The sequence below is a fragment of the Carcharodon carcharias genome, chromosome 9 (assembly GCF_017639515.1).
Source record: "Carcharodon carcharias isolate sCarCar2 chromosome 9, sCarCar2.pri, whole genome shotgun sequence".
NCBI classification, from domain to species: Eukaryota; Metazoa; Chordata; class Chondrichthyes; order Lamniformes; family Lamnidae; genus Carcharodon; species Carcharodon carcharias.
Window position 1 is genome coordinate 172,602,907 of NC_054475.1, and position 23,138 is coordinate 172,626,044.

Consider the following 23,138-nt stretch of genomic DNA (forward strand, 5'->3'; position numbering starts at 1 on the left):
TAAAGGTTTACAAGGAAAATACCAGGACTGAGAAGTTATACCCATCAGGAAAGGCTGAACAGGCTGGAGCTCTTTTCTCTAGAAGAGAGAAGACCGAGGGCTGACAGTGACCTGTTAAGAGATCTTTAAAATTATGGAATGGTTTGATAGGGTAGGGGTAGAGAAGATGTGTCAACTTGCGGATGAGTTCAGGAAGAGGAGCCATAAATATAACACAGGCACTGATAAATCCTGTACAGAATTTAGGAGGAACTTCTTTTCCCAGGGAATGACAAGAATATGGAACTCGCTCCCATAAGGACTGGTTGAGACAAATAGCATAGATGTATTTAAGGGAAGGTTAGATAAGCACAGAGGGTGAAAGGGTTAGAGTTAGATGAAGCAGGGTGGAAGGAGATTGGAATGGAGCATAAATATATAATCTACCTCCACCACACTATCATTACAGGTGTAAGACTTGGGTTGGAGCTGATTTACAGTGCAAGCTGTATCAGGAAGGCCTTTTTCTTATACAAAATATATTTAAAAGCAAACTTGCAGAACAATTACTCCCAACCCCACTCACCCCAAACCCCCATTTGTACTCCACCATTCACTCATGATGAGAAGACTCAACTCTGGTAGTCATAGTAATCCCATGAACACAGAATTATGAATCACAGTATCATTTTCACTAAAGTATCTACATGAATATTTGGAGAAAAAGTCATTTGTGTCCCAGCAGCACTGATGTGCTGAAACTGTGGCCAACCTGTCAAGTAACTTGGCCCAACTAAGTGTTTTAAATTGGGCTTTCAGACTTAGCAGCCAGTAATTTTCCATTTAAAATCTGTACACACATTCTAATCCCAAGTAAACCAAACTTCACCAATGATCCCTCCCAGCTATGGCTCCAACAGTGAAAATATTACTTACAACTCTGAAATCACCATCAATATCAGAGTCATCGAGACCCTCCTCCTGAGGCACATTTCTTCTCTTTAGCAGGTGTTCATCTCGCTTATTCTAGAAATACAGAGATTCAGCATAAAGACCAGACAGAAATTATGTGACAATCACTTTATTGGCATACCACTAATAGGATGTTTAACACCAAGGCCACTTGGGGAAAATAATGTTCATAGCAAAACTATTAAAATGCATGATCTTCCACCCAATACCCAGCAACTAACCCATTAACCAAATGAGGCCAACTGCTCATGAATAGTCAAAGTATGCCCAATCAACATCGATGCTGCAAGTATTGCAAACAGGCAACACCAGACAAGGAAGCAGCAGCACAAGGTTAATGGGAGTTTCACAACTCTTGCAACATATTTGCTTTCATAGTCTGCGTATCGAAGGAAATCTCTTGTTCTCTCTCAGAGGTAGGCAAAGCAACTGGAACACTATTGCTCATCACCCCATGGACATTACTTTCGGCATACAGGCGGCAGGGATCTGCCATCAATGGGGCCAGACTTGGTTCAACACTCCCAAATTCCTTTTGTTTTGCAGGAACACAAAGTGTGAGGTGTGCAGGTGAGACCATTCCAATGCCAGGGCTGTGGAAGGGCAATCACTCGGCTCTCTACCTTGAACAGGCAGTGAATAGACAGAGCTACTTCACAGAGCTAGGCTCTTGATTGGTTTGTGCCAGCTGTTTAATAGAGCAATCCAAAATTCTCTGCCCACAGCCAGAATGTGGCATCAAGGAGCCCTAGCAAAATTGGAGTCAATGGGAATCAGGGGGAAAACTCTCCACTGTTGGAGTCATACCTAGCACAAAGGAAGATTGTAGTGGTTGTTGGAGGTCAATCACCTCGGCTCCAGGACATCACTGCAGGAGTTCCTCAGGGTAGTGTCCAAGGCCCAACCTCTTCAGCTGCTTCATCAATAACCTTCCTTCCATTGTAAGGTCAGAAGTGGGGATGTTCACTGATGATTGTGCAATCTTTAGCGCCATTCGTGACTCCACAGATACTGAAGCAGTCCATGTCCAAATGCAGCAAGACCTGGACAATATCCAGGCTTGGGCTGACAAGTGACAAGCAGACACTTCCTCCTACCTCTCCCTGGACCATGACCCCACCACTGAACATCAAGCCATTGTTTCCAGGACTGTCACTGACCTCATCTCCTCTGGGGATCTTCCTCCCACAGCTTCCAACCTGATAGTCACCCAACCTCGGACGGCCTGCTTCTACCTCCTACCCAAAATCCAAAAACAGAACTGCCCCGGTAGACCGATCGTCTCAGCTTGCTCCTGCCCCATGGAACTCATTTCTCGTTATCTTGACTCCCTTCTCTCTCCCCTTGTCCAGTCCCTTCCCACCTACATCCGTGATTCCTCTGACACCTTACGTCACATCAACAATTTCCAGTTCCCTGGCCCCAACCGCTTCCTCTTCACCATGGACGTCCAATCCCTCTACACCTCCATCCCTCACCAGGATGGTCTGAGGGCCCTTAGCTTCTTCCTCGAACAGAGGCCCGAACAATCCCCATCCACCACTACTCTCCTCCGTCTGGCTGAACTTGTTCTAACACTGAACAATTTCTCCTTCAACTCCTCTCACTTCCTCCAAATAAAAGGTGTGGCTATGGGTACCCGTATGGGCCCCAGCTATGCCTGTCTCTTTATGGGGTATGTGGAACATTCCTTGCTCCAGTCCTACTCCGGCCCCCTTCCACAACTCTTTCTCCGGTTCATCGATGATTACTTCAGTGCTGCTTCATGCTCTCGTCGGGACTTGGAAAAATTTATTAATTTTGCTTCCAATCTCCACCCCTCCATCATTTTCACGTGGTCCATCTCTGACACTTCCCTTCCCTTCCTTGACCTCTCTGTCTCAATCTCTGGTGATAGACTGTCCACCAATATCCATTACAAACCCACCGACTCCCACAGCTACCTCGACTACAGCTCCTCACACCCCGCTTCCTTTAAGGACTTCATCCCATTCTCTCAGTTCCTTCACCTCCGTCGCATCTGTTCCGATGATGCTACCTTCAAAAACAGTTCCTCTGACATGTCCTCCTTCTTCCTTAACCGAGGTTTTCCAGCCACGGTCGTTGACAGGGCCCTCATCTGTGTCCGGCCCATCTCCCACGCATCCGCCCTCACGCCTTCTCCTCCCTCCCAGAAACATGATAGGGTCCCCCTTGTCCTCACTTATCACCCCACCAGCCTCCGCATTCAAAGGATCATCCTCCGCCATTTCCGCCAACTCCAGCATGATGCCACCACCAAACACATCTTCCCTTCACCCCCCTGTCGGCATTCCGTAGGGATCGTTCCCTCCGGGATACCCTGGTCCACTCCTCCATCACCCCATACTCCTCAACCCCCTCCTATGGCACCTCCCCATGCCCACGCAAAAGATGCAAGACCTGCCCCTTCACTTCCTCTCTCCTCACCGTCCAAGGGCCCAAACACTCCTTTCAAGTGAAGCAACATTTCACTTGCATTTCCCCCAACTTAGTCTACTGCATTCGTTGCTCCCAATGTGGTGTCCTCTACATTGGAGAGACCAAATGTAAACTGGGCGACCGCTTTGCAGAACACCTGCGGTGTGTCCGCAAGAATGACCCAAACCTCCCTGTCGCTTGCCATTTTAACACTCCACCCTGCTCTCTTGCCCACATGTCTGTCCTTGGCTTGCTGCATTGTTCCAGTGAAGCCCAACGCAAACTGGAGGAACAACACCTCATCTTCCGACTAGGCACTTTACAGCCTTCCGGATTGAATATTGAATTCAACAACTTTAGGTCTTGAGCTCCCTCCTCCATCCCCACCCCCTTTCTGTTTCCCCCTTCCTTTTGTTTTTTTCCAATAAATTATATAGATTTTTCTTTTCCCACCTATTTCTATTATTTTTAAATATTTTAAATCTTTTATGCTCCCCCACCCCCACTAGAGCTATACCTTGAGTGCCCTACCATCCATTCTTAATTAGCACATTCGTTTAGATAACATCACCAACTTTTAACACCTATGTGTTCTTTTGTTCTGTTGTTTGTGACATCTTTTGATGATCTGCTTCTATCACTGCTTGTTTGTCCCTACAACCACACCAACCCCCTCCACTTCTCTCTCTTTCTCCGGCGGCGCCCACCCCCCCCCCCCCACCAACTCTTTAAACCAGCTTATATTTCACCTCTTTCTTGGACTCACTCAAGTTCTGTCGAAGGGTCATGAGGACTCGAAACGTCAACTCTTTTCTTCTCCGCCGATGCTGCCAGCCCTGCTGAGTTTTTCCAGGTAATTCTGTTTTTGTTAAGTGACAAGTAACATTCACTCCACACAAGTGCCAGGCAATGATCATCTCCAACAAGAGAGAATCCAACCATCACCCCTTGATGTTCAATGGCATTACCATCAGTGAATCCCCTCACTATCAACATTCTGCAGTGGGGGGGGGGGGGGGGGAGTCACCATTGACCAGAAACTGAGCTGGACTATTCATATAAATACTGTGGCTACAAGAGCATGAGGTGAGAGGCTAGGTATCCTGCAGCAAGTAACTCACCTCCTGATTCCCCAAAGCCTGTCCACCATCTACAAGGCACAAGTCAGGAGTCTGATGGAATACTCCCCACTTGCCTAGATGAGTGAAGCTCCAACAACACTCAAGAAGCTTGACACCGTCCAGGACAAAGCAGCCTGCTCGATTGACACCCCATGCAAAAACATTCACTCCCTCCACTACCGATGCACAGTGGCAGCAGTGTGTACTATCTACAAGATGCACTGCAGGGGCTGGGGACCCGGGTTTGAATCCCACCATGGGAGATGGTGAAATATGAATTCAACAAAAATCTGGAATTAAAAGGTCTGATGACGACCACAAAACCATTGCCGAATGTCATAAATATCCGGCTGGTTCACTAATGTCCTTTAGGAAAGGAAATTTGCTGTCCTGACTTGGTCTGACCTACATGTGTCTCCAGACCAACAGCAATGTGGTTTACTCTTAAATGCCTTTTGAACGAGGGCAATTTGGGATGGGCAATAAAAGCTGGCCTAGCCAGCGACTCCTACATCCCATGAACAAACTCACCAAGGCTCCTTAGACAGCATCTTCCAAACCCACAACCAGTACCATCTAGAAGGGCAAGGGCAGCAGATAGATGGGAACACCACCACCTGGAAGTTCCCCTCCAAGCCACTCACCATCCTGACTTGGCAATATATCGCCGTTCCTTCACTGTCACTGTTTAAAATAGAGGTTTAGTCTGTGTGTGTGTTAATTGGATAATTGGTCTGGGTGCTTTGACATATAGTAGTTTTGAGATTTAAACAAAAGTACAGGGTATATTTGCATTTTTTTGAATAGAGCATTCAAAAGTAGGAGTGAAATCTTGCACCTAGGTGGGAGACACCAAACAATGTTTATATTACTAATAAGATTGGTACTATGAAAGGAGTTCAAAGGGCCTGGTGATACAATGAGAATTTACATTCAAAGGGAAAAGCTGGGAATAACAGAAGGGAATTTGTGCATGCCGGGCAGAGGCATATATCTAAGCAGCTGTAAGCCTACAACTGTCTGCAAAGGAACCAAATTGAAAGGAAACTCATTTTGAATTCCTAATGTGAAAATTATTTGCCTGGTGTCTGTTTCAATCTTAGTGGAGATTAATTTGGGAATTTGTTAAAAGTTATGATAGTAGTAATTTGTAGCCATGTGTATATGTTTAATTTGCTGTAAGTTAACACATGTTTCATTTAGTTTGATATAAAAACCTCTCAAGAACCGGTGGTCTTATTTCTGAATTTAGAGCTGCAATTCAAAACACACCAATTGAAAATATAGGTTATGACAGTTGTTTAAAGTTTCCCTCCGGGATTTTAAATAACTCATCCTTTACCAAACTGATGGGTCTTTAACATCAATCAAGATCCTGGAACTCCCTTCCTAACAGCACAGTGGGTGTACCTACACCACATGGACTGCCGTGTTTAAAGAGGCAGCTCACCACCACTTCCTTGAAGGCAATTAGGGATGGGCAATAAATGTTGGCCTTGCCAGCGACGTCCACACCCCGTGAATGAATAAATTAGAAAAATGTTAAAGGCTCCCGCTTGAGCAGCCCAGAGACCTGCACCTCAGTCCCGCTGGGACACCCCGGAAACCAGCACATCACTCCTGCGGGAGCAGCCCAGAGACCTGCACCTCACTCCCGCTGGAGCAGCCCAGAGACCTGCACCTCAGTCCCGCTGGAGCAGCCACCTCACTCCCGCTGGAGCACCCCGGAAACCTGCACCTCACTCCCACTGGGACACCCTGGAAACCTGCACCTCACTCCCACTGGGACACCCCGGAAACCTGCACCTCACTCCCGCTGGAGCAGCCCAGAGACCTGCACCTCACTCCCGCTGGAGCAGCCCATAGACCTGCACCTCACTCCCGCTGGAGCAGCCCAGAGACCTGCACCTCACTCCCGCTGGAGCAGCCCAGAGACCTGCACCTCACTCCTGCTGGAGCAGCGCTGAATACTAAGTAAATACTTTGCCTTTCTTTGCACTGAAGCTGTGGATGCTGTGATTTTAGAACCACCAGAACCAGCTGTCGATTAATTATTGGGGAGCTCTTCAGAGAGGTGGACTGAAGAAATGACACAAACTGAAAGCAAATCCAGCAGGATGCTAACTGGTGACTGAGGCTCCGATACTTGCCTTTCGTAACTCAACTGTGATTTCATTTCGTTGTTTTCTCATAGTCTGTAATATTAAAAGGACAAATAATGCATCATTAGTCAGTGATTATAGAATCCATAATTTCCTCCCAGCGATCTTTCAGATTAAAAGTAGCGAGTACTTCACAATAACGCGTACACTACTTACATGATGATTTTCAAATCCTAATACAGCTTTCAGAAATGACAGCAATCTTGACAAATAATAATCAATATATGACAGCACTTGTTAGAGGCTGACTGGGGTAGAGTGAGGTCATTATCCAAACATAGTTGGCTGTATAAAAAAAATCTCTCCAACAATGCATGCTCACTTTGTTCCATATTTCTTGTTTTGCAGGTGTTACGACTGTGAGGTTTTATAAGATGGTTATGTTTTCACTCTTAATTCAAGTAAAATGGAGCATGCGACCTTCTACTAGTTCTCCTTGACAATAAGCCTATGTGATCTGATTACCATGTCAACCAGGGACCAAGGACAAGTCCCACTGAAACTCAAGTGCCAGCTTTCACACCTGGACACACAGATGCTTTCACACCTGGACACACAGATGCTTTCACAGATCAGATTCAGAGACAGAAAACGAGAGAATGAGTGTCCTGGAGAGCACAACAGGGAATCAGCAGTTGTTCGGAACAGCAAGGCAAAAGGCTGCTCTATGCTAGCCAGCAGGTAGAATTAGAGTGAGAGCTTGTTCCCTCCTCTAAGAGGCAGAAGCTCTAGAGATTTAAGGATGCTGGAAGATTTGCCCTGCATGGCAGGGAGAAGGCAGTGCCTGAGTGGACGTTGTTATTGGAAGTCAGTTTGAGGATTCTCAGAAGACTGAGGGAAACTACTTTCCACAGACACTGGACCCAGTAAAACGGGGAGAAGTGAGCCTGTTGGAAGCTGGGAGTTACTTTAAACTGACTCCTGTAAAAACTACAATTCTGCAGAGAGCTCAGTGTAATGTATAAACATGGTGTGGAGTTTACATCATGTTAGGAAGTTAAGAGGGGAATATCTTTTCTGTAGTTTATGCTATCAGTTGCCTACTAAGTAATGATTAACCAATGTTGATTTTCATATGTTTGTTGCATTAAAAGTCTTAAAAGGTGAAATCTTGTGTGATCCTATGAATCAGTCACTAGGAATTCAAATCTCTTTTTAAAAGTTACTGGTCTCTACAGGGAACATAACACAGTATCTGCTTTAAATCCAAGCTGTAGATTTTAGTTCTTGAAACTGCCCATGGAGCTGCCAGCAACACTTCTCTGCTCTGGAATTGAGCCTCAGACAGTTCTACATTCAATATCTGGTTGATAGGCTGCAGGTGAGGCAAAACACATAGCATTTTCATTTATCTCATCACAGAAACCCCTCAAAGTGCTGTACAGCCATCCAGGACAAAACAGCCTGCTTGACCGGCACCCCATCCACCACAATAAACATTAATTCCTTCCACTGCCAACGTACAGTGGCAGCAGTGTGTACCATCTACAAGATGCACTGCAGCAACTCACCAAGGCTCTTTCGGCAGCACCTTCCAAACTCTCAACCTCTACCACCTAGAAGGACAAGGGCAGCAGATAGGTGGGAACACCACCACCTGGAAGTTCCCCTCCAAGTCACACATCATCCTGACTTAGAAATATATCACTGTTCCTTCACTGTCGCTGGGTCAAAATCCTGGAACTCCCTCCTTAACAGCACTGTGGGTGTACCTACACCATGTGCACAGCAGTGGTTCAAGAAGGCAGCTCACTACCACCTTCTCAAGGGTAATTAGGGATGAGCAATAAATCTCAGCCAGCAATGCCCACATCCCACGTACAAATATTAAATTTTCTTTTTTTTAAAAAGCAACCAATGACACTGTTATGATGTACAGAAGCCATATTTCACATAGCCAGAATGTATAATCAGTAACAAGAAAAGTGACCAGTCTATTTGCTTTTGAAGGTGCTGATTGATTCAGAAATATTGGCCCAGACACCAGAAGAATTCCCTTGCTCCTTGCGGCCACGAGAAGAGAGGTGGGGAACTAAACTGTGAGTTAATCCCAGGGGGATAATGAGATAAAGTCCCAGGGTCAGAAAGAACGGGGAAAGCTCAGAGAAGAACCAACTACAGTAATTTGGATACAATCAAAAGAGATAAGATTAAACAGATGAAAGGGCTCACTTGTCAGATAGCGAGCTCTCTCTACTATCCTGTTCAACAATGAGTCTCATTTCATCTCACTAGAGAAAGGAGCAGAGTTCAAGCCTTCAATAGACTTGAGATATATAGAATGAGAATTGTTGAGAAAAAGAAGCAAATGGCTTGCACAAGAATTAGAAGTAGGCCATTCAGCTCCTTGAGCCTGCTCTGTCGTTTGATAAGATCATGGCTGATCTGATTGTGGCCTGAACTCCACTTTCCTGCCTGCCCCCCAAAACTCTCGACTCCCTTGTTAATCAAAACTCTGTCTAACTCAGCCTTGAAGATATTCAATGACCTAGCCTCCATTGTTTTCTGGGGAAGAGAATTCGAAAGACTAACGACCCTCTCAGAGAAAAAAATTCTCCTCTTGTGTCTTCAATGGGAGACCCCTTATTTTTAAACTACGTCTCCAAGTTCTAGTCTCTGCCACAAGGGGAAACAACCCCTTTCAGCATCCACCTGTCAAGTCCCCTCAAGATCTTATATGTTTCAATAAATTCCAATGGATATAGGCCTAGCCTGTCCAACCTTTCAGAAATCAGTCGAGTGAACTTTCTCCAAACTGCTTCTAATGCAATTATGTCGTTTCTTAAATGAGATCAACACTGTACGCTCGATGCTGTCTAAGACCTGTACAGCTGTACCAACACTTAATTTTATAATTTTAACACCTAATTTTATATTCAATTCCCCTTGCAATAAATGCCAACATTCCATTTTCCTTCCTAATCACTCATTATACCTGCATAATAACTTTTTGTGATTCATGTTCCAGGACACCCAGATCCCTCTGTACTGCCAAGTTCTACAATCTCTCTCCATTTAAATAGTATACTGCTTTTCTATTCCTCCTGCCAAAGTTCACATTTTCCCACATTATACTCCATCTGCCAAATTTTTGCCCACTCACTTATCCTATCTAAATCCCTTTGTAGACTCTTTATTTCCTCTTGACAACTTACTTTCCTACCTATCTTTGTCTCATCGGCAAATTTAGCAACCATATGTTCAATCCCTTCATGCAAGTCATTGAAACAAATTGCAAATATTTGAGGCCCCAGCACTGATCCCTGTGGCACTCCACATCTTGCCAACCTGAAAATGACCCATTCATGCCTATTCTCTATTTCCTGTTAGCTAACTAATCCATTGTTCATGCTAATATGTTACCAACTACACCACGAGCTCTTATTTTGTTACAGTCTGCAAGAACTTTAATAAATTTATCAAACATGATTTCCCTTTCACAAAACCATGATGACTCTGCCTGATTGTATTATGATTTTCTAATGTCCTACTATTACCTCCTTAACAATGGATTCTAGCATTATCCCTATGACAGATGTTAGGCATGTAAAGTGCAAGATCAGAGTCTCATTTCATTCAGAGGGGATGGTGAGGCTCAGAAAATCACTGGATGGAAGGAGAACTGAAGGTCGAATTGACTTGACCAAGACATGAAGCCAATGTCATTGAAGGACTTCAAAAAGTTTGAGACTGTCTCCAGGTGCATTTTCCAAGCATCTTAGATGCGGCTCCTCAATGCAGGAATTTAAAAAACACCGCAGCAATACAGGATACCATTCTAGTCATGAGAAGTATATCTGACACTGGAGAGGGTGAATAAACAGAAAGCCCAGGATTAGGTACCTGAGAAACCACAGGCGTCAAGAATGTTCACATTGGAGGAGAAAAGGCTCAGGATGATCATGTAGAAACATTTAGTTGTGAAGAACTTTGCTCACACCATTTTTCTTGGTAAACCTCTGACCATGTCTTCAATCAACCCCTCTAACTTATCTCCCATCATTAATTACTGCTTGTTTCTGACTTCTATTGCTTTTGATTGTTTCAGAGCAAATAGCTGTTCCTATCCTGAGAACTTCCGAGCCAGGCAAAAAGTCAATGGCACACAGCAGAATTTAATTTTGGCCTTTGTAGTCTCATGTCACTACTTCCAGCACATCAGTTTGTAGGTGAAAAACCTGGATCTGAAACTAGTGCCTTAAATTAGAGACAAGACAATTACAAATCTATGAAGACATAGTTGGCTAAAGTAAAGTAGGTTAAAAGGGATGATGGTAGAGAAGCAGAGGCAGATATTTAAAGATGACTTAAACAAATGAAGATGAAGAAATTAGAGTATGAGAAAAAACTAGCAAGAAATTTAAAAATAGGCAGTAAAAGCTTCTATAAGTATATAAAAAGGAAAAGATAATGACAGAGTGTGTTGGTCCCTTAGAGAGTGAGACTGGGGAACTAATGATGGGAAACAAGGAAATGGCAGAAGCTTTGAAGAGCATTTTGTAATTGCCTTCACAGTAGAAGAACAGAACACATTCCACAAACAATAAAAAAGCAAGGGGCAAAAGGGAGTGAGAGGCTTAAAACAATCACGATTGTAAGAGAAAAAATACCAGGAAAACTGATGGGATTAAAACCTGTCAAGTCCCCTGGGCCAGATGGCCTGTATCGTAGGGTCTAAAAAGAAGCCTCTCACTTCCTTTTGCCCCTTGCTTTTTTATTGTTTGTGGAATGTGTTCTGTATCTTCTACTGTGAAGGCAATTACAAAATACTTTTCAAAGCTTCTACAAGGATAGAAGATTGGCTGTCTGGCAGGAGGCAGAGAGTGGGGGATAAGGGGATCCTTCTCAGGATGTCGGCCGGTGACTAGTGGAGTTTTGCAGGGGTCAGTGTTGGGACCACAACTTTTCATTTTATACATTAATGATCTAGATGAACGAACTGAGGGCATTGTGGCTAAGTTTGCAGATGATACAAAGATAGGTGGAGGGACAGGTAGTATTGAGGAGGCGGGAGGCTGCAGAAGGATTTGGACAGGTTAGGAGAATGGGCAAAGGAGTAGCAGATGGAATACAATGTGGGGAAATGTGAGGTCATGCACTTTGGTAGGAAGAATAGAGGCATAGACTATTTTCTAAGTGGGGAGAGAATTCAGAAATCTGGAGTGCAAAGGGACTTGGGAGTCCTTGTCCAGGATTCTCTTAAAGTTAACTTGCAGGTTGAGTCAGTAGTTAGGAAGGCAAATGCAATGTTGGCATTTATTTTGAGAGGACTAGAATATAAAAGCAGGGATGTGCTGCTGCGGCTTTATAAGGCTCTGGTCAGACCACATTTAGAATATTGTGAGCAATTTTGGGCCCCGTATCTCAGGATGTTCTGGCCCTGGAGAGGGTCCAGAGGAGGTTCACGAGAACGATCCCAGGAATGAAAGGCTTAACATATGAGGAACATTTGAGGACTCTGGGTCTATACTCGATGGAGTTTAGAAGGACGAGGGCGGATTTGATTGAAACTTACAGAATACTGAAAGGCCTGGATAGAGTGGACGTGGGGAAGATGTTTCCATTAGTAGGAGAGACTAGGACCCGAGGGCACAGCCTCAGAGTAAAGGGAAGACCTTTTAGAACAGAGATGAGGAGAAATTTCTTTAGCCAGAAAGTGGTGAATCTATGAAATTCATTGCCACAGAAGGCTGTGGAGGCCATTGGTCATTGAGTGTACTTAAGACCGAGATAGATAGGTTCTTCAGCATCGGCGGAGAAGAAAAGAGTTGACGTTTCGAGTCCTCATGACCCTTTGACAGAACTTGAGTTCGCGTCCAAGAAAGAGTTGAAATATAAGCTGGTTTAAGGTGTGTGTGTGGGGGGCGGAGAGAGAGAGAGAGAGAGGTGGGGGGGGTGTGGTTGTAGGGACAAACAAGCAGTGATAGAAGCAGATCATCAAAAGATGTGAACAACAATGGTACAAAAGAACACATAGGTGTTAAAGTTAAAGTTGGTGATATTATCTAAACGAATGTGCTAATTAAGAATGGATGGTAGGGCACTCAAGGTATAGCTCTAGTGGGGGTGGTTTTTTTTTTAAAAAAATAATGGAAATAGGTGGGAAAAGGAAAATCTTTATAATTTATTGGAAAAAAAAAGGAAGGGGGAAACAGAAAGGGGGTGGGGATGGGGGAGGGAGCTCACGACCTAAAGTTGTTGAATTCAATATTCAGTCCGGAAGGCTGTAAAGTGCCTAGTCGGAAGATGAGGTGTTGTTCCTCCAGTTTGCGTTGGGCTTCACTGGAAGTTCCACGCAAACTGGAGGAACAACACCTCATCTTCCGACTAGGCACTTTACAGCCTTCCGGACTGAATATTGAATTCAACAACTTTAGGTCGTGAGCTCCCTCCCCCATCCCCACCCCCTTTCTGTTTCCCCCTTCCTTTTTTTTCCAATAAATTATAAAGATTTTCCTTTTCCCACCTAATTCCATTATTTTTAAAAAAAAACACCCCCACTAGAGCTATACCTTGAGTGCCCTACCATCCATTCTTAATTAGCACATTCGTTTAGATAATATCACCAACTTTAACTTTAACACCTATGTGTTCTTTTGTACCATTGTTGTTGACATCTTTTGATGATCTGCTTCTATCACTGCTTGTTTGTCCCTACAACCACAAACCCCCCCTCCACCTCTCTCTCTCTCTCTCTCTCCGCCCCCCACAAACACACCTTAAAACAGCTTATATTTCAACTCTTTCTTGGACTCGAACTCAAGTTCTGTCGAAGGGTCATGAGGACTCGAAACGTCAAGTCTTTTCTTCTCCGCCGATGCTGCCAGACCTGCTGAATTTTTCCAGGTAATTCTGTTTTTGTTTTTGTTTTGGATTTCCAGCACCCGCAGTTTTTTTGTTTTTATAGAGAGGTTCTTGATTGGTAACGAGATCAAAGGTTACGGGGAGAAGGCCGGAGAGAAACTTATCAGCCATGATTGAATGGTGGAGCAGATTTGATGGGCCGATTGGCCTAATTTCTGCTCCTATGTCTTATGGTCTAAGTGGCTACAAAGATAATGAACGCATTGATTGTAATCTTTCAAAATTCCCAAGATTCTGGACAAGTCCCAGTGGATGGAAAACTTCAAATGTAACATCTGTCTTCGAGAAAGGAGGGAGACAGAAAGCAGGAAACTTATACACCAGTTAGTCTAACATCTGTCATTGGGAAAATGCAAGAATCCTTTAAGGAAGTACAGGTTGGACATCCTGAGGCCAAGACCCCCATGCCGGATTTTCGATTTTGTACACCAGCATCAACAGTGTGTGGGCAGAGATTCAGCTGGGTGGGACAGGGTCGAGGAACAGTCAAGTCAGCTTGGAACGCAGGAACTAGACCGCCACTGTGAACAAAGTAGCGAAGCTGATAATTAGTCCAGTATTCCACCAAGAACTAGCACCTAGTCAAATTGTCCCTGTATTTGAATAATAAGTCTGAATTTCATTTAACTGAATACCAAATGGAATATTTCAAAAATGCCCAGTTTTTGGACAATTCCAGGTTTTGGACAGCTGGATTTTGGACTTCCAAACTGTAGTATTAGAAAATCTGCCTTCACTATAGAGGATATTTAAAAAATTCCTGTAATAGCTGTCAATCAGGAGGTGGAAGGGAGAGAGGAACTTGGTGAAATTACAATCACTAGCAGTACTGAGCAAACTGATGGAGCTGTGCACTGGCAAGTCTCTGGGTCTCGATGGACTTCATCCTAGGGTCTTAAAAGAGGTGGCTAATGAGGTAGTAGATGTGTTGGTGTTAATTTTCCAAAATTCCCTAGATTCTGGAAAGCTTCCATCAGACTGGAAAGTAGCAAATATCTCTATTCAAGAAGGGAGGGAGGCAGAAAACAGGAAACTATAGGCCAGTTAGTGTAAAGGAAATATCATTTTTTTCCTAATACTACTGTTGGATGCTGTGAATCAGGCTTGTGGGCCTGAGTGTGTGTGTGAATAATTTAATGTGAATAATTTGTGAAAAAGCAGCCTCTAGCCACCCAGAGAAGTGTTTGCTTGTTCTAGAAGCATGATTTTGGTAAAAGTCTCAGAATGCCATTGTTGAGTGATAGGGAGAGAGAAGCTGTGAAATACCTCCCTTAGAGAACGGTGAGTGCCTTGCAGTAATATTACTGAATGTTTTATAGATTAAGAATCTATTTGGACTGTTGCCTGGAAAAGGCATTTATTTGGGAGTCTAGCCAAGTCAGTTTGATTTTTGTGGTGGGGAAATTTCTGGAAACTATAGTACGGGATAAAATCAATAATCATTTAGGCAAGTGCAGGATAATTAAGTAAAGCCAGCATGAATTTGTTAGGGAAAATCATGTTTAACTAACTTGCTGGAGTTTTTTTGAGGAGGTAACAGAGAAGGTTGATAAAGGAAATGCTGTTGATGTGGTGTATATGGATTTTCAAAAGGCATTTGATACAGTCCCACACAACAGACTTGTGAGCAAAATTCTAGACCATGGAATAAAAGGGAAAGTAGGCACTTGGTTAAGAAACTGGCTGAGTGACAGGAAACAGAAGCCTGAATTTTACCTTTGGCGGGTGTGCGGGATTGGCAAGCCCGGGAGTGGCCAATTAATGGCCAGCCAGCGTGTAACGCACGCTGACAAACTCAGCGCTGCTGGGGTAGGGGCGGGGAGAGGGCAGGCGATTACTTCACCGCAGGCGTGGGTGAGCAAAGCGAGAGAGCTCCCTGAAGGCAGACAGCTACCTCAGGGAGCTGCAGACCTGCAAATGACAAAATAAAGGTTTAAAAAGCTGCAAAAAATTTCCATGCATCACAATCAAGCACCTGAAAATATACCTCATAAAAATGCTGTCCCCAGATATTTATTTTTATTTTATTTCATAACAGAGATTTCATCCCACCCTTGGATGAGGTTTGGTGAAAAATGTAAAGGCCGCCTGGTTAATTGGCCTGTCCACCAGCCATAAGGTTGGACGGACCATGAAAAATCGGAGACAATTGCGCTGTCAATGGGCTTAATTGTCAGCAGGCACGCTTCCAACTTTTGCACGCGCCTGCCGAGCGAAATATCACGCAAGTGTGCGATGATGTTGGGACGCTCACCCTACGTCATCTTGCGCAAATTTGCGTCTGATCGGGTCGGGCATGTGCCCGTAAAATTCTGCCTAGAAATTAGCGATAAATGGTTGTTTTTCAGATTGGAGGGATGTCTGCAGTGCATTCCCCAGGGCTCAATGTTGGGACCCTTGCTCTTCCTGATATATATTAATGTCCTAGTCTGTGATGTGCAGGACATGATTTCAAAATTTGCAGATGAAACGAAGTTTGGAAATGTTGTCAACTGTGATGGGGATAGTCTTGAACTTCAAAAGGACATAGGCATGTTGGTGGATTGGGCAGACAAGTGGCAGATGAAGTTCAATGCAGAGAAGTGTGAGCTGATTCATTTTGACAGGAAAGATAGTGAGACGGTATAAAAATAAAGGGAGAACCTCTAAAGGAGGCGCAGGAGCAGAGGGACATCGGTGTTTACCTACATAGGTCATTGAAGATGGCAGGACATGTTGAGAAAGCAGTTAATAAAGCATATGGTATCTTAGGCTTTATTAATAGGGACATTGAGTGCAATGGCACCATATCCACAAACATTCACTCCCTCCACCACTGACACAGTAGCAGCAGTGTGTACCATCTACAAGATGCATTGCAGAAATTCATCAAGGCTCCTTCAACGGCAGCTTCCAAACCCACGACCACTACCATCTTGAAGGACAAGGGCAGCAGAGAGATGGGACCATCACCACCTGGAAGTTCCCCTCCAAGTCAGTCACCATCCTGACTTGGAAATATATCACCATTCCTTTACTGTTGCTGGTCAAAATCCCGGAACTCCCTTCCTAACAGCACTGCGGGTGTACCTAGACCACATGAGTTCAGCGGTTCAAGAAGGCAGCTCACCACCACCTTCTCTAGGGCAATTAGGTATGAGCAATAAATGTTGGCCTAGCCAGCGAAGCCCACATCCCATGAATGAATTTAAAAAAAAGAATAGGAAGTCATGTTGAATTTGTATAAGATACTGGTTAGGCTTCAGCTGGAGTACTGCGTCTAGTTCTGGGCACCATACTTGAAGAAAGATGTGAAGGCATTGGAGAGAATACAGAGGGGATTCACAAGAATGATTAGCATGGATAGAGGATTGGCTAATTAACAGGAAACAGAGAATTGGCATGTGGGTAATTTTCAGGTTTTCAAACTGAAACTAGTGCACTGCTGCAAGAATCAATGTTGGGGCCTTAGCTATTTACAATCTCTATTTACTTAGACCTGGCTTACCCAACCGGTGGCCCACAGGCTGGATGCGACCATTCAATGAGGCTCTGGTAGCCAGATTCCAAAATGCTAAAAGGCTAAGTTGGAGTGGAAGTTTTTGCAAAGAGCTGTTCTTCCCATCATAGGCTTACAAACTTGGGCAAGGACCAGCCTATCAGTAGCAAATGTGGGAGAGGAAGAGTCTCTGATTGGAGGAGCAGCAAACACTAGCAGCAGTGAGTTTGCTGGAAAGGAATTTTCTTTCGGGGGGAGGTCATGTTGGAACACAAGCTCCGGGTGGTGGCAACGTGAGCTCCAGTCGTCGGCGACGCACACACACAAGGAACAAGAGTAGGCCATTCGGCCCATCGAGCCTGCTCTGCATTCAATAAGATCATGGCTGATCTGTTTGTTTCAATTTCCACATTCCCATCTACCCCAGATAACCTTTGATTCCCTTGCCTAACAAGAATCTATCTAGAGATAAAAACAAAATTTCCAATTTCCATTATTTTTAAATCTAAAGCTTTTATCCCCTTTTAGTCTTATTTCACCCCACCCCCACTACAGCTATCTGTACCTTGCTTGTCCTGTTATCATTCTTAATTAGCACATTCTTTTAGATAATATCACCACCTTCAACACCTCTTTGTTCTTTTGTCTGTGACATCTTTTGGTTATCTGCTCCTATCACTGCTTGCTTGTCCCTTCAACCACCACACCCCACCCCCCACCCCAACTTCTCCCCCCACCTCCCCACCTTAAACCAGCTTATATTTCACCCCTCTCCTATTTTCACTTAGTTCTGTTGAAGGGTCATGAGGACTCGAAACGTCAACTTTATTCTTCTCCGCCGATGCTACCAGACCTGCTGAGTATTTCCAGGTATTTCTGTTTTTGTTAAGAATCTATCTACCTCTGCCTTAAAAATATTCATGACCCCGCCTCAACCACCTTCTGAGGCAGAGATTTCCACAGTCACTCAACCCTCAGAGAAAAAAATTCCCTTCATTTCTGTCCTAAAAGGATGACCCCTAATTTTAAAACAGTGACCCCCCTAATTCTGGAATACAAGTTGTGTGCAGGACAGAAAGAAGCTGCAAACCTGCAACCTAGACAGGTTCAGTCAGAGTGCAACAAGGTGGCAGATGCAGTATAATGTGGGGAGGTATGAGATTATTCACTCTGGTAGTGAGAATAGAAAAGCAGAACATTTTTTTAAAAAGGCTTGAAACTCATAAATGCTGATGTTCAGAGAGACTTAGGTGTACTCGTACAGGGAACACAAAAAGTTAACATGCAGGTACAGCAAGTAGTTAGGAAGGCAAATGGCATGTTGGCCTTTATTGCAGGTAGATTGGGGTACAAGAATAAAGAAGTCTTGTGACAGTTGTACAGCGTTTTGGTGACACCACATCTGCAATACTCATAGACTCACAGACGGTTATAGCACAGGAAGCCATTCAGCCCATCGTGTCTGCACCAGTCAATAAAGATCTGACTACATTAATCCCATTTTCCAGTGCTTGGCCCAAAGCCCTTGGCAATGAAAGTGAGTATCTAAATACTTCTTAAATGTTACAAGAGTTTCTGACTCAACCACCCTTTCAGGCAGTGACTTCCAGACTCCCACCACCCTCTGGGTGAAAACATTTCTCCTCAACTCCCCTCTTAGCCTTCTACCTCTTACCTTAAATCTGTGTCCTCTGATTATTGACCCCTCTACTAATGGAAAAAGTGCCTTCCCATCCACCCTATCTATGCCTCTCATAATCTTATACACCTCTATGAGGTCCCCTCTCAACCTTCGCTGCTCCAAGGAAAACAACCCCAGCCTATCCAATTTTTTTCTTATAGCTCAGACCCTCCAGCCCAGGCAGCATCCTGGTAAATCTACTCTGCACCCTCTCCAGTGCAATCACATCCTTCCTATAATGTGGTGACCAGAACTGCACACAGTACTCCAGTTGTGGCCTAACCAGCATTTTATACAGTTCCAGCATAACCTCCCTGCTCTTATATTCTATGTCTCAGCTAATAAAGGCAAGTTTCCCATATGCCTTCTTAACCACCTTATTCTACCTGCCCTGCTACCCTCAGGGATCAATGGATATGCACACCAAGATCCCTCTGACTTTCACTACTTTCCAGAGTCCTACCATTCATAGCGTAATCCCTTGCCTTGTTAGCTCTCCCCAAGAATACTATGCGCAGTTTTAATCTCCACATTTAAGAAAGGTTAGACTTGCATTGGAGGCCATACAGCCAAGGTTCACTAGGCTGGTCCCTGGGGTCAGAGGGTTATCCTATGATGAGAGGCTGAGTAAATTGCATCTATACTCTCTGAAATTTAGAAGAATGAGCGGTGATCTCATTGAAACATACAAGATTCTGAAAGTGTTTGACAGGGTTGATACTGAGAGGTTGTTTCCCCTGTTTGGGGAATCTAAAACACGGGGGCACAGTCTCAGGATAAGGGCTGATCTTTAGAACTGAGGTGAAGAGAAATTTCTTCACTCAAGAGAGATGTGAACCTTTGGAATTCTCTACCCCAGAGGGCTGTGGACATTCCATTGTTTAATACATTTACAGCTTGGATAGGTGGAATTTTGGTTTCTCAGGGAATCAAGGGATATGGGGAGCAGGCCAGAAACTGGAGCCACAATCGTATTGGATGGAGGAACAAGCTACTTCTGCTCCTATTTCTTAGTACTGAGTACTTGGAAAACAGTGGCAGAGTCGGACAGAGTCAGCATGGATTTATGAAAGGGAAATCATGCTTGATAAATCTACTGGAATTTTTCGAGAATGTAACTAGTAGAGTTGATGAGTGGGAGCCAGTGGATGTGGTTTATTTGGACTTTCAGAAGGCTTTCGACAAAGTCCCACAGAAGAGATTAGCGTGTAAAATTAAAGTGCATGGGATTGGGGGTAGTGTATTGAGATGGACAGAAAATTGGTTGGCAGACAGGAAACAAAGAGTAGGAATAAACGGATCTTTTTCCGAATGGCAGGTAGTGACTAGTGAGGTACCGCAGGGATCGGTGCTGGGTCCCCAGCTATTCACAATATATATTAACGATTTAGATGAGGGAATTAAATGTAATATCTCCAAATTTGCAGGTGACACAAAGTTGGGTGGGAGGGTGAGCTGTGAGGAGGATGCAGGGATGCTTCAGTGTGATTTGGACAAGCTGAGTGAGTGGGCAAATGCATGGCAGATGCAGTATAATGTGGATAAATGTGAGGTTATCCACTTTGGTAGCAAAAACAGGAAGGCAGATTATTATCTGAATGGCTATAAATTGAGAGGGGGGAATGTGCAACGAGACCTGGGTACACCAGTTGCTGAAGGTAAGCATGCAGGTGCAGCAGGCGGTAAAGAAGGCAAATGGTATGTCGGCCTTCATAGCCAGAGGATTCGAATATAGGAGCAGGGACGTCTTGCTGCAATTGTACAGGGCCTTGGTCAGACCACACCTGGAATATTGTGTGCGGTTTTGGTCTCCTTATCTGAGGAAGGATGTTCTTGCTATAGAGGGAGTGCAGCGAAGGTTTACCAGACTGATTCCTGGGATGGCAGGACTGACATAAGAAGAGAGATTGAGGCAATTAGGATTATATTCACTGGCGTTCAGAAGAATGAGGGGGGATCTCATAGAAACCTATAAAATTCTAACAGGCCTAGACAGGGTAGATGCAGGAAGGATGTTCCCGATGGTGGGGGAGTCCAGAACCAAGGGTCACTGTCTGAGGATATGGGGCAGACCATTTAGGACTGAGATGAGGAGAAATTTCTTCACCCAGAGAGTGGTGAGCCTGTGGAATTTGCTACCACAGAAAGTAGTTGAGACCAAAACATAGTATGTTTTCAAGAAGGAGTTATATATAGTTCTTGGGGCGAAAGGGATCATAGGGTATGGGGAGAAAGCGGGAGCAAGCTACTGAGTTGGATGATCAACCATGATCATAATGAATGGCAGAGCAGGCTCGAAGGGCCGAATGGCCTACTCCTGCTCCTATTTTCTGCTTCTATGATCTTAACACTAGTTCAACGTCAACTAGAGTAGCGTGTCCTATTTTGGACAACACATTTTAGGAAGGATGTTAAGGCATGTGAAAAGGTACAGAAAAGATTCATGAGAATGGTTTCAGGTATGAGGAATCTGAATTACCAAGATAGATTGGAGAAATTGGGATTGTTCACCTTGGAGAAGAGAAGGTAGAGAGGAGATTTGATAGAGGTGGTCAAAACCATGATGGTCTGGACAGAGTAGACAGGGGAAATTGTTCTTGTTGATGGGAGGACCGAGGACCAGAAAACACCAATTTAAGGCAAAAGAAGCAACGGTGACAAAAGGAAAAACTTACTTATGGAGCTAGTGGTTAGGATCTGAAATATACCGTTTGAGAGTTGGTGGAGGCAGGATCAATCACGGCTTTCAAAAGGGAATTGGACCAAAAATTTGCAGGGCTACAGGGAAAAAGTGGGGGAGTAGCACTAGATGAGCTGCTCTTGTAGAGAGCTGGCACAGACAGGATGGGCTGAATAGCTTCCTGTGCTGTAACCATTCTATGATTCTTTGAAATTCTCTACCCCAGAGAACTTGGGAGTTTGAGTCACTGAATATATTCAAGGCTGAGATGGATAGATTCTTGAACTATAGGGGAATCAAGAATTATGGGGACAGGCAGGAAAGTGGAGTTGAGGCCAAAATCAGATCAGCCATGCTCTTATTGAATGGTGGAGCAGGCCCAAGAGGCTGAATGGCCTACTACTGATCCTATTTCTTATGTTCTTTGCCCTTATTATAAACAAAACTTAGCACTGCCACAGGACAACTAAACTTCCAGACTTCAGCTTTTCATTATATATTAACCCATCAGTTGCTGCAATAAAATGACTCTAATTAAAGCCACAGTGATAAATGTTGTGACGTCCTTGTGATGACTCATCTTTCGGGAGCGGAGGCACCTGTACCCATGAGGGCACTTCAACTCGGGCAGTGGATAAACAGAGGACGAGGCTCGGGGCCATGACTCACCTTCTGGAGCAGAGACAGCCAGACCTGCGAGGGGCACCTCTACTCGGGCAGTGGGCGGAGTTTGAAAAAAAACATCCAGGAGTGACATCACAGGAAAACTGAGAATTCATTGATTGGTGAGAAGCTGCTACTAGGGAGTGTGTTTAAATAGCTTAAAACCAGAAAAATGTAACATTTATAAAGAAGTAGCTGCTTGGATTTCAGTAAGGAACACTAATAGGGAAGTAAAGTTAAATCAAGTCACAATGAAATAAAGTAATAAAGTAAACCAAAGTAAGATAAAGTTAGCTAATTAGTAAAGTTAAGTTACTAGTAATTTATTACAGTCATTCTACTTACTCTAAGTGTAATAAATAGTTTTCAGAGTTACGGAATGGCAGGTCAGTCTGGCCAAGTGGAGTGTACATCCTGCGGTATGAGTGAAGTCGTAGACGCACCATGTGCTCCAGACAAACACGTCTGTAGGAAGTGTCACCAGCAGCACAAGCTTGAGCTCCAGGTTTCAGAACTTCAGCAGCGGCTGGAGTCACTGTTGAGCATCCACGAGGCAGAGAACTACATGGATAGTATGTTTAGGGAGGTGGTCACACAGTGGGTCAGAAGCGTATAGCCAGAGAGGGAATGGGTGGCCACCAGGCAGTCGAAGAGAACCAGGCAGATAGTGCAGGGGTTCCCTGAGTCTATCCTGCTTGCTAATCAGTTTTCCATTTTGGATGCTGATGGTGGCAATGGTTCCTCTGGGGAATGCAGCCGGAGCCAAGACTGTGGCACCATGGGCAGCTCAGCTGTACAGGGGGTTAGGAAGAAGAATGGAAGCGCAATAGTGATAGACGATTCCATAGTCAGGGGATCAGACAGATGTTTCTGTGGCAGGTGATGGCGTCATGGTATTGTCGCTGGACTAGTGATCCAGAGACCCAGGTAATGATCTGGGGACTCCAGTTCGAATCCTGCCACGGCAGATAGTGGAATTTGAATTCAATAAAAATCTGGAATTAAAAGTCTAATGGTGACCATGAAACCATTGTCAATTGTTGTAAAAACCCATCTGGTTCACTAATGCTCTTTAGGGAAGGAAATCTGCTGTCCTTAC

At 44.3% G+C, this 23,138-nt stretch overlaps 1 protein-coding gene across 2 annotated transcripts in view; it reads right to left on the reverse strand.

Annotated features, from left to right (window-relative positions):
• The window catches only part of LOC121282117 (importin subunit alpha-4-like), a 122,296-nt gene that overhangs the window by 81,620 nt on the left and 17,538 nt on the right, over positions 1 to 23,138 (reverse strand). Inside the window, exons 2-3 of one of the 2 annotated variants that reach the window (XM_041195602.1) lie at positions 6,662 to 6,706; positions 916 to 1,005 (exon numbers count right to left, since the gene is read on the reverse strand). In XM_041195602.1, the coding sequence (XP_041051536.1) occupies positions 916 to 1,005; positions 6,662 to 6,706 (135 nt within the window). Of the gene's footprint in view, positions 1 to 915; positions 1,006 to 6,661; positions 6,707 to 23,138 lie in introns of those variants that run through there. The other variant, XM_041195603.1, reaches the window with a different exon arrangement.